Here is an 11,417-nt window from a genome sequence, read left to right on the forward strand (position 1 = left end):
TCTTTAAGCTTATTCACGGGACCTGCTGATGGACTGCAAGGGCTCAGACCTCATGGTGGAGTATTTGTAGAAATGATTAACTTATTTGAACTGTTGTCCACAAGTGAGTGAGGGTGAAATCTTCTTCGCTGTCCAGAAATATCAGATATTTACACGTGAATATGCTGCCACCTGCTGTTCAAACCTGTTAGTTACAATGGTTCAGCTAAGAGTGGATGCACAGACAGCAGTTAGATTTTAATTTTAAAAATAGTCTGAAAGCTTTTTTCACAAGGAAATAATCAACACTTGATAATGTATAATAATGATGAGGCAATGCCTAAATATTATGACTTGAATCAGAGAATATCATGATTCTAGGGCGAAAAACACTTGATGGCAGGTATTTAATTAACTCTATTTCATTATCATGGGACAGTTTCTGAACAGTGCAGTTATTAGGAACTGTCTCAGCATTATGAGACGCTTCATGATGAACTTATCAAATGCTAATTATGAGAAAAAAGCTTTATATTGCAAAAATTAGGTGACTGATTTTAATTCATTTAATATCTCATACATACAGTATAAGATTACACCTGACCTGGTAAACTGTGAGATATTATGAGACACACTTAATCTTAATTAAGAGATTAAGTTTCTCATAATTATAACTTAATATCGCATGATGAGAAACTCAAAATCATGACCTCATAATAAAAAGTATAGTTAACTAACGCTATCTCATTTTAATACATTTCTCATATTTATGACTTAGCACATCATAAATATAAAAAAATCTTTCTCAAAATTACCACAAATTATCTAATAATTATAATAAAGTTCTTAAAATTATAAAATACTTAATGTGGTGGATTTTTTTTCCTAAGTGGGCTTCCATATGGAAGATACAGCTAAGCATGACTCAGCAAAAATATGAAACATATTTTATTAAAGAAATATGTACAATAGTAAAAACAAATCCTGGAGTTGTTTGAAATATTATTCAGGTCGGACTCAACACTCGTCCCGAAGCAAAACAAATGGCTACAAACTGAACCTGCGAAGTAAAAAAAACGTTCATCAAGCTACATAAAGTCAGCCGTCAGCAGGCGTGGCAGGAAACGCATCACCAGTTATTTCCAGACTCCATTAGGACCAACATGCTGCCCCCCCCCTCCGTTGACTAACCAAGGCTCTAATGGTGTAACTGGCACAGTTCTGGTCTGTGGAGATCCTGAGCAGAGCACCGGTCCTGGTCTCACGAGTCATTATCAACAGAAGACACACTGAAGAACAAACACTGCTTTTTTTTTCCACACGGGGATTAAATCCATTTACAGCACTCAATATTTCAATGGAAAATGAGCAGGAAGGTGAAAGTCTAATATGAAGTCTAGTTCCTGGAAACGCAGCTTGAGCTCGAGTCGACGGAGCATTCACACTGAGCTCAATTTGACAAGCACTTAGACGGGATCAGGAGTGTTTTTAGGTTGCACAGAATCAACGTGCTGAGACGGTAAACAGCTGACAGATGTCTTAGACATTTCAGTACCGATACATGTGCGGAAAGAAGGAACCACAGTTGAGTTTTTTTTTTTGGCTTATGTGACCTGAACAATACAGGCAGATCAGATTGAGTCGTCACTCTGAGCTCAGTTCATCGCTAACTGATCCACGATCAGCTGCGCACAGTAAGGCATCATTTGTGTGTCAGGAGGCATGTGTGCGTTCGTGCTGTTTCTCCACGTCGTGCCGCCTCGCCGCACTTCAGGGAAACCAAACAATCCCACTTTGTCTCATCTTCGGCCTTTTAAACGGCGCTCCCGTTCAGCGCGGCGTACTTCAGCTTGTTTCTGGACGAGCTGACGTCTTGTGGTGAGGCGCCAACTTCAAACACCTCGTGGATGGCTTTTCGGAAACAATGAAAGTTGTACTCTATCAAACCTACAAAGACAAAAAAGGATCAATGGAAAGCCTTAAATTTCAAATGTGGCAGAGCTTTTGCAGTGTAGAAGACAGCGTCCAAAACACAAGACATGTACTGCTGTGGACACACAACACACTTTGACCACCTAAAGAAGGCTCAGCTACAAAAAATAATCAATATCAATTTAAATGTACGTTATATTTTGAACATTTTCACCACTTCATATCACTCTCTCCAGACTCCTTTGACAAAAACAGTAATTTTACCTCACAGAAGACAATTTGTTTTTTTGTCCACTGCCGCCTCGATCGGTTGCTTAGTTTGTCTCATTGTGTGACTTCGGTGAATTCAAATTTACTGTTTAAAACACAGAAGTCACACAATAACACAAACAAACTAAGGGATCTTGGCAGTGGTGGACCACCAACTCCTGTGTTCTGTGAGGTAAAATGACTGTCTTTGTCAAAGGAGTCTGGGGCTTTGGACGGCTTCAGCTCCCACTGGAAAGGGCTGTCTAATGGCAAAGTGGTGAAAATGTTCAAAATATAACGTACACTTAAACTTTTAGGTGCCTAAAATCCCTGTTACTGCTGCCCCCGTCCATAGCAGTACACGGCTTGCTTCTACAACCTAAAACTCCACACCTTTCCTCTCAAAGCTCTCCTCTCTGAGGATGCAGACGAGCGCGAGGAACTTCGTGACCTCTTTCAAATAAAGCACTGTCGTGTTGTTGAGCTTGATGATAGCCAAAGACTCCTTGTCATAAGCACAGCCGCTGCCGTCCTGCATGAGCCTGCCAAGAGGCAGAGGACAGAAAGACATTTACACTTTGCATAGGAAGGATGCAGTCACTGCCAACACTGAGAACAAACAGGATGTAATTCTTCTCACCCGTAAATACAGGAGACATCGATGACGACATCTATCATGTCGCAGCACAGCTCGTAGGACTGCATGTCCACAGGAGAGCTGTCTGTGGCGATGTAGATCTTGCTAACAACATCGAACAGGAAGGCTTTCTCGATCCCAGAGTGCTGCAAAACACGCAGGATGTTAACAAGACAGAGCACAGAGAGGGCTTTCTTTCTGTAGTTAAGTTAGAAAATGAAGCGACGTACAGATATGAAAATGTTCAAAAGGTTCTCCAGCGTCGGTAACTGAGGAATGAGCTTCTGGACGACTTTGCTGAAGGCCTCGAATATGGAGTGGTCGTAGATGCTGGTTAAGTAGAAGCTGAGGAGGGGAAGAAGGAGAGTTAACACACTAAAACATACAGCGCCACCAAATGAGTTAAAGCCCAGGTGGTGTCATATCTGCTTCCTGTGAGGATGAGGCAATGAACCACAAATGTCTGACCCTACCTACAGGCCTCCTACCAAAAGGTGGAAGATGCAACTCCAGAAACAGCTGTTTGTTAGGTGGAAGAGTTGCACAACACGACTGTACATTTTAAAGCTGAGACCCGATTACTGAAGATAATCCACAGATCTTGTTGTGAGCAGTTTCATGCAGGAACTATTTTCTTTCTACTAAACTACACCGACTGTATCACTGCACAGAGGGAAGCGACGCATCTACTCCCCTGACTGTGATCTGACATTGTTAGGAGCCCTGTGAATGTCAGCGTAACAGCACACCGGGCTGATCTGATGCGCTCACCACAAAACTAACCGTGATGGAAACTGAGAGCAGTGCGACTCGCTTCTGTTCACCGCTCTGACCGTCAGCTAAACGTTAAGAAGTGCAGCTTCAGTGTACACGAGGTTATTTCACACATGGCTCCTCGGAGCGACCTGCAGCTAATCTCGGCTTTCAGTATCTAACCTGTGCAGACATGCCGCACGCTCACCTGAGGTGTAGCTTCTCCAGGCTGGCGTCTGCCAGGTCATCGTTGGCCCTCTGATGAATGTCTCTCTGTGTCTCTATCTTGTGGTCGTCTGACAGACCGTCTACTTTATGGATGAACACCTCAAAGTTGATGTCCGGATTCACTTTGTAGGCTCGAGACACGGTGAGGTGAAGCCGCCCGAGAGCCTCGACGTAGTCGTCCTGACAAGAGGAGAGGCGTGTTCAGCACAGGAAGAGCTGACGTGCTGATTCATCTCACACAGGAAGCCTTACAAACCTACGGTGTACCTGAGCGTCGATGACGAAGATCAAGGCCCCGGTCCCCTTGAAGATCATCTCACTGTCAAACGTGGGGTCGAAGAAGTCCACCTGGCCGGGAAAGTCCCAGATCTGGAAGTTGACGAAGGAGCTGCTGGAGATGTCGTCCTTGTAGATTTTGTTGGTGCTCTCGAGGAACAGCGTCTCATTGGGGGACATCTTGTGGAATACAACCTGGACAGAGGCAGATTATTGTCTCAGTCTACTGTTACATTCAATGTCTCGTCTGGTTCACAGTCAGATTCACCTCAGACCTTTTTAATATGTTTAATACTTAGTTATGTTTTTTACTCCAATTGTGTTTTGTAATTCTACTTTTGTTACTTCTGTCTTCTGTGTGTGTATCCTGTTTAAGGGAATCAATATTAAAATGGACAGAGTGCCTCATACTGACTGTTTTTCAAACCGTTTTCCAGAAGAGGAATATATCCATGTTATAGCCAAGCATGTGAAATGTCTCGTTACCAATGAGCCAACATATATACAAACACTGATGTGTCTGTGATGAGCAAGCGCCTGACTGATTTATTCATTGGACTTTCGAGTCAACAGACGTCATGACAGGGCAAGTTATTTGGGTCATAATTACAGTCAGCTGCCAGATTTTAAAGCGCAGTGAGCTAAAACTAAACCTGCATTAAATCCTTCCTTCATAAAGGTCATAATGGTCAGTTTTTGCTGAAGCTGCTTTTAAAAGGTGCTGATTCAAGTTTATGCTCATTTTGGCTGCTGTACTTTGAGTTGTGGTGAAACATTTTTAAGAAATACTGAGAAGCGTCTCTAAATTTTGGACAACTGCATTTATATTAATGAACACAGATTAAACAGTACAAACACCTTTCAGTACATGGCAAGAGAGCTCCAGTATTATGATTTTGAATGAACACCTCTGTTAAACAGTTTAAACAGAAGCTGATCATAATAATCCTCATAAAGGTGAGATTCATTTCAGATCTGTTGATTTAGCTCGAGCCAGGTGTACCTCATAAGAAGCCAGGTGTGCATGGTATTTATACATGTCCCACTCATGTAACGTAAGAAGTGTATTCTCGGTTAATTTGGCGGTAGTTTTAGGTAATTTACCTTCTGAATTGATGACTTTCCACTCCGCCTCAGTCCCATCAGCAGTATCCTGGGTTTGTCAGCTGATGTGGAGCTCTCCTCCATGTCCGGCTCCTCCACCCCATAGCCAAAACTTTTAGGAAACGAACCCACAACATCGTAACTCCCCGTTAACGTTGGCTCCTCATACTGAATAGACATCCTGCACTTCACAGCCTGGCCTGCTCTCTCTTAGTTCTGCTCTCCTTGAAGCCGGTCAGTATCTGAACTTTTCGTTAACTGGATAAATAATCCGTACCGGAATGTTGTTGTCGATGATTTTCACAACGAGCTAGCATGGCAAGCTAATCAGCTAGCAGCTGGAGCGCGGTGTTTAGATGTTAAAAAGACACGTCAGGCCGTAACGAATCCAAACAGGGTTCTAGATAAAAAATACCAAGATATTAAACAACCACAAATCGGCAACGATTTCGTTAAATAAGATTGGACGACAGAGAGGATTACTAAAAAAAGCTAGTCATTAGTTAGACACTTCCGCCCTCTTAGCTGTTAGCCACGCCCCCAGAATCTGATTGGCTTTTCGTTCTAAACATAGTCATGTGATTCACAGTGACAAACAAGAAGTAGGAAGAGTACATCAACGGTGAGTAATGTTTTTGGTAATTTAGGATCTTTGGAACACTAATTAGACTTATTACATCAAAACTATTTGTTTTTTTTTAAATCGTGGGTTAATTTTAACCTTCTTCATTGCAGAAATCTGCGACAGCAAAGGTCAAAATGTATTTAGTCATTGATTTATTTGATGGAAACCTTGTGCTCTTTCATTAGTTGGTTAGCTTGCTCGAGCTAACTTCCTCAGGATTCATTGAAAGCATTTCTGTCTCGTGGTCGTACTAATACTGAGCCATCTCACCGTTTTATCCTCCCTGTTGTGCTGATATATATCTAAGACAGTGTCTGTGCAGTTGTAATGAATTAAAGTCATTGTAGATAACAGGAAATGTAAAACTAAGATTATATTTTTCACATGATAATAACATGTCTGTTTCAGTCTGAATGTTGGTTTAACCATTTTTACTGTTATTCCGTTTTGCTTTATATTTAATTATATTAGTAAGACATTAACAATAAAGAGTTTGACAAAAACAGCAACAAAACAAACTCATTTTTAAAGGTGAACACTTCATAAAAAAGTGTACAAAGACAGCAGGAATAATGTTCACAGTGACAGATTACACTGAATCCTCAGGCCTGAGATGAGAGATTGAAACATGTTCATGATAACAATCTGTAAATATTTACACTGAACAGTGGAGAAAGTGTTTCTAATGTGACATTGGATTTTAATCCAAGTTTTAATACCTGAACTGAAAATGGATCATGAGTTATGTGTTTATAAAACAGCACAAAGCGAAGAAGAGAAAAGGTAATTAAGCTTTACAACAGAGAAAAGTGCACTTTGACCTCCTGTTTGTTGGTTTCAGGGTCCAGGATGACAGCAGCCCTCCTGTGTCTCCTCCTGGCTGCTCCAGTGCTGCTGGTCGCTGGCAGCCCAGTTTACAAAGCCAACAATGGGACGGTCCCAGTGGTGCTGTGGCACGGGATGGGTGAGTGACCCTGCTGCCCATTCTCACACCGAAAGGATAAAAACATTTACCTAGTTAGGAATAAACCTGTTTTGAGGAATCATTTGTTCCTAGAATCATTTCTTTATTTCTCCTTACACAGCTTTAAGGTTGAAAAAACATCGTATTCAACTGACATTATCATTCATATTAACATGAAGTTAAAGAAACTGAGGCTACATCTCTACTCCGTGCAAAGTACAAGTGTGATCGTCTCCTTTGTGTCACAATCTGTAGGCCGCAAGGAGACAGGAAACTCAGAAAAAGCACTTTGAGATCTTGTCTCAAAGACTTATGAAGGGACAAAATGTCAACAGCGATATCTGTTTCTGGTCCTCAGACAGACTTTCAGAACAGAGTGGGGAAGAAATACAGCAGGAGAGCGTGGACAGCAAGTTCCACCTTTACACACAATGCATCCGCTCATGTTATCGCCCACATTTTGGCGAAAGTGAAAGCAAAAAACCCCCCAAGACACCACTTCTTCTTCTCAGGCAGCAGCACAGCTAAACGCAGACCTTACCAAACCTGTAATGTGAGATGAGGTGCGACGTGCAGCCCGACACTTATGGAAGGTTGCTCGCTTTAATTCCATGGTGGCTTGGAACGAAGCTTCATGGGAAGTGAAAAACAAAAACACTTTCTCTTCTCCTTCAACAACACTGGCTCAGGTGACCCAGAGGCACCTCCGTCAGGTCACATGGGCTACGATGACTCGTCTAGACTGAACCGTCTGTGCGTTTCACTCACCTGCTCTCTCATTCGTATGTTTAACAGATGTTAATATGAGCCAGAACATTTCTTAAAAAGAGCTTTTGTTTACGCCCACCCTCCTATGATACAGCTCGCATCCCTTTATAGTTTCTCTTGCTGTCAGTAAGGACAGTACGATGTCTGTCACACACAAGACGGTTTGTTCCCACTTTCTACCAAACACTGCTCAAACAGTAGTAAATAGTGCATTTTCTCCTGTTTTCCTCATGTAAATGTTTAAAAATTGCTCACAAATTCATGGCTTCATTTTTAAAAAGGGCAAAACCGTTCCCTCAAACAGCTGGGCACCGTAGCCTTCAGCAAACATTACTCAGACAAGACTAAACCGTACGTTTGTAGGGGACTAATTTCAGCAGCGGATTAATACACATATGGTGCCTTATTGACAGCAGCAGAACAAAGCATGCAGCGATAAATCATGTCACAGGGATTTAAGTGTTAGTAAAATAAATCTTCGCGTGTCCACCAGGCGACAGCTGCTGTAACCCGCTCAGCATGGGAGCAATAAAGAAGATGATCGAGGAGGAGATCCCTGGCGTTTACGTGCTCTCGCTGATGATCGGAAAGAACGTCATCCAGGTACTTTAAAGTGGACATACTTCCTAACTCTTATGAAGGAGACTGTTAGCTTCGTCTCTGCTCCACCTTCATCCCAAAACTAAGCCGCTTCTGTTTTGTCCGTTTAATGTTTATTTATTTGTTTGAGTTTAACGAGCATGAAGCTGATGTGATGCGCTGAGAGTTTGTAGCTACAGCTGATTTTCAACTCTTGTCTTGTGTTGGGCTTTCACGTGTACAGTGTTATTAAAATGCACCAATACACAAAAACAGTTAAAAGATAAGGACAGACAAATAAAGAAAATTAAAAGAATGAATAATTGTATAAGTGTATAAAATAAAACAGTAGAAAAAGAGCATTTCAACGCAGAATTACACGTACGATTAGCCATCGTCTCAGGTGACGTAGTGGTGTGGTTAGTGGCAGCAATACAGCAGGTTTGATTGATACATCCACCTGACGTGAGGATTGCTCCTCTGTGATATTTGCAGTGCTGGTGGGACAAGTTACATCAGAAAAATAGCTCCTTTACACCTTCACTATGTCATATTTCAGTGTTAATATTCATAGCAATCCAGCATGACTCTGTCGCTTTTTGCTTTGATCCGTCGTAACGCCGCGACTTTATCTCTCAGCGCTTCTCCTCGTAGACGGGGCTCGTTTTCTTCTCCTAATCTGTCTGTCATGCTCTGAGCTTTTCATGTTTCTCCTCCTGCAGGACACAGAAAATGGGTTTTTCATGGATGTGAATGAGCAGGTGTCCATGGTGTGCAGTCAGCTGGCTCAGGACCCAAAGTTGAAGGGAGGATACAATGCTATGGGCTTCTCCCAGGGGGCACAATTCCTGTATGTCGCCACTGTTCTGGACACTGAATGGTTTTGTTATGTGAATGCGGTCGAAATTGAGCAAATTGTGTGTTTGTGCAGCTTCCCTTCTCGCCTGATTCTACCACAGAGTGAATGAAATACTTCAAAAAAATAGCAATATGCTCGAGAACAGCGTGATTTTAACCTTGTTTGAGAGAGTGACGATAGTAAGGTTCAAGTCCTGAGCTTCATTCTCAGGTCGCAGCCTCTGTTCAAACATGTCCTCTATTTAAAGTATTTGTCTCCTGACAAGAATGAGGAAGCTCTCCTTGACTCCTCCCGGTTCCTCTCTTCACAGACGAGCTGTGGCTCAGCGCTGTCCCTCTCCACCAATGAAGAACCTGATCTCCATCGGCGGACAGCACCAAGGTAACATCGTGATGAAAACACCGGTTTGCTCAGTTCCTCCGAAAAACCGAGCTCTAAAAATCATTTTGGATGGAAAGTCTCTCCTCCTCAGTGCTGCAGACAGAAAGTATTACTATGAAGTATAGAGAGATTACACTGTTGATTTTGGTCTTTTCATTGTTCACAGTGAGAAAACTTGAATTAAATCAGACTGTGAAGTAATTTCTTCATTGCGAACGTAGCTTACAAGCCTTCATCTTTAAGAACAAGCTGCCACGTCATGATGTTAATTCAGTTCAAGTATTTTATATTTGCACATATGTACCTGATAATCAGGTATTTTCTGGTTTTCACAAATGCATGTTAGCATGTGAAATATTTCCAGGTTATAAGTACATAAAAAACGCACAGCTGAGATGATGAAGCTTCATTTAGGCACTCATATTTTGACTCTAATAGCTGTGAGCATATATCCAGACTTCTTTTTAAGCTCTGTGAATCATCATTATCACAAGCTCTTGTTAAGGTACAACACCTGCCCTGTCTCTCAATCCTCAGGTGTGTACGGGCTGCCCAGGTGTCCCGGAGAGAGCTCCCACATCTGCGACATGATCCGCAAAGCTCTGAACAATGGCGCTTACAGCGACTTGGTTCAGAAACAGTGAGTTGTCTTTCGCTCCCTCCCTGAATGACTGCGTGTCCGTGACGCTGGTGTCTTCCAGCGGCCTGGACACTGTGTGCTGTGTTTCACTGATTCTGTTTGTGCTTATCAGCCTGGTGCAGGCGCAGTACTGGCACGACCCCCTGAACGACGACCTGTACAAGAAGCACAGCCTCTTCCTGGCCGACATCAATCAGGAGAGGGTCAGTATGCGGCTGCAGCGCCGTCACAACAGCTCCCACCTGCAGCCATTCACGCACAATTCAGAGCACTTAGTTCAGACACTGGGACAGCATTTCTTTTTTAAGTTCCAACATATAAACTCTTTGTGAAGGGCGACTTATTACAAGTGATATGAACTTATTTTGTCAAACTAATACATACATGCAGTCTGAGTCAAGCTGGCCATAACCAGCTTTGTGAATATGTTTTGTGATATCTTTTTTCTGCTTTAAAGGCCGTAAATGAGACTTATAAGAAGAATCTTCAGCAGCTGGAGAAGTTCGTCATGGTCAAGTTCCTGCAGGACTCTGTGGTGGATCCTGTTGATTCGGAGGTATCGCACACACTCGACAGCAGCCCTGAATAACCGCTCATAACGAAGCAGCAGCTCAAACCCTCCTGTCCCGACTCTCCCTGCAGTGGTTCGGCTTCCTGAAAATCGGCCAGGCCAAAGAGACTGAAACTCTGCAGGAGAGCGTTCTCTACAAAGAGGTAATGTGTCCAGGTTGCATAATGTCGCATTTTGTGCCTTTATGATGGCGAGTCAGCTGCTTCGGCCGCCGTGCCACACCGTTAACGTTTGAGGGTGAAAACCAAACTCTAACTGTGTCCACATGCAGGACCGTCTGGGCCTGGCAGCGATGGATAAGGCCGGAAAGCTGGTTTTTCTGGCAACTGAGGGGGACCATCTGCAGTTAACCAGAGAGTGGTTCGACGCACACCTGCTGCCTTATTTGCGTTAAAACACTCCCAGCCAGTCGCCTCAGAGCTGATGTCCGACTTCAGCTATTGAAATGGAATAATTTGCTTCGATGTAATGAAAGAGTAAAGATCAATAACCAGAGCAGGGATGCAGAAAGCTCGTAATTCCTTCCATTTGCACTGATGACTTGTAGCACGTTGATGCCGTTTTTGTGACGCTTTGTGAAACTTTAGCAGCTAATTTTGTTCTGATGAGGTCAAACTGTTTTGTTTTTATTTACCTTCGTCTAACAGGCTAACGTACGCTGTTTAACCTGTACATACTACACGTTCAATCCAATAAAGACAAACCCAAAAGACGCTTTATTGCAACATTTTTAATGATGTCTCCAGTACTAATGAGCAGAATTCTGATTTTTGGACCCAAAAAAACAAAAGAGGTAAGAGAAAAAGAGACGATATAAAAGAAAATTAGGCGAAGAGCTTCACAGCTTGGAGAGCTGAAGAGTGCCGACACTG

General features: G+C 42.7%; 2 protein-coding genes across 3 annotated transcripts; one reads left to right on the forward strand and one right to left on the reverse strand.

Moving 5' to 3' along the window:
* Window positions 1–912: 912 nt before the first annotated feature.
* On the reverse strand, window positions 913–5,338 carry rragcb (Ras-related GTP binding Cb). Its single transcript, XM_070984889.1, has 7 exons — window positions 5,159–5,338; window positions 4,046–4,249; window positions 3,759–3,958; window positions 3,028–3,142; window positions 2,801–2,943; window positions 2,554–2,702; window positions 913–1,926 (listed from the first exon to the last, which is right to left on the reverse strand). The coding sequence occupies exons 1-7, from the start codon at window positions 5,336–5,338 to the stop codon at window positions 1,793–1,795; spliced, it is 1,125 nt and encodes a 374-aa protein (XP_070840990.1). The 3' UTR covers window positions 913–1,792.
* Window positions 5,241–11,258, forward strand: ppt1 (palmitoyl-protein thioesterase 1 (ceroid-lipofuscinosis, neuronal 1, infantile)). 2 transcript variants are annotated; one of them, XM_070984891.1, is made up of 10 exons: window positions 5,241–5,392; window positions 6,625–6,747; window positions 8,009–8,118; window positions 8,817–8,944; window positions 9,264–9,334; window positions 9,872–9,974; window positions 10,087–10,177; window positions 10,432–10,530; window positions 10,617–10,688; window positions 10,817–11,258. In XM_070984891.1, exons 2-10 carry the CDS (start codon window positions 6,633–6,635, stop codon window positions 10,937–10,939), a joined length of 912 nt encoding a protein of 303 aa, XP_070840992.1. In that variant the 5' UTR covers window positions 5,241–5,392; window positions 6,625–6,632; the 3' UTR covers window positions 10,940–11,258. The 2 variants fall into 2 exon arrangements, with proteins under 2 accessions (XP_070840992.1, XP_070840991.1); XM_070984890.1 differs by lacking the exon at window positions 5,241–5,392 and adding an exon at window positions 5,710–5,780.
* The last annotated feature ends 159 nt before the right edge of the window (window positions 11,259–11,417 follow it).

Source organism: Chaetodon trifascialis, chromosome 17, assembly GCF_039877785.1.
Source record: "Chaetodon trifascialis isolate fChaTrf1 chromosome 17, fChaTrf1.hap1, whole genome shotgun sequence".
In the NCBI taxonomy this organism is placed as follows: Eukaryota; Metazoa; Chordata; class Actinopteri; order Chaetodontiformes; family Chaetodontidae; genus Chaetodon; species Chaetodon trifascialis.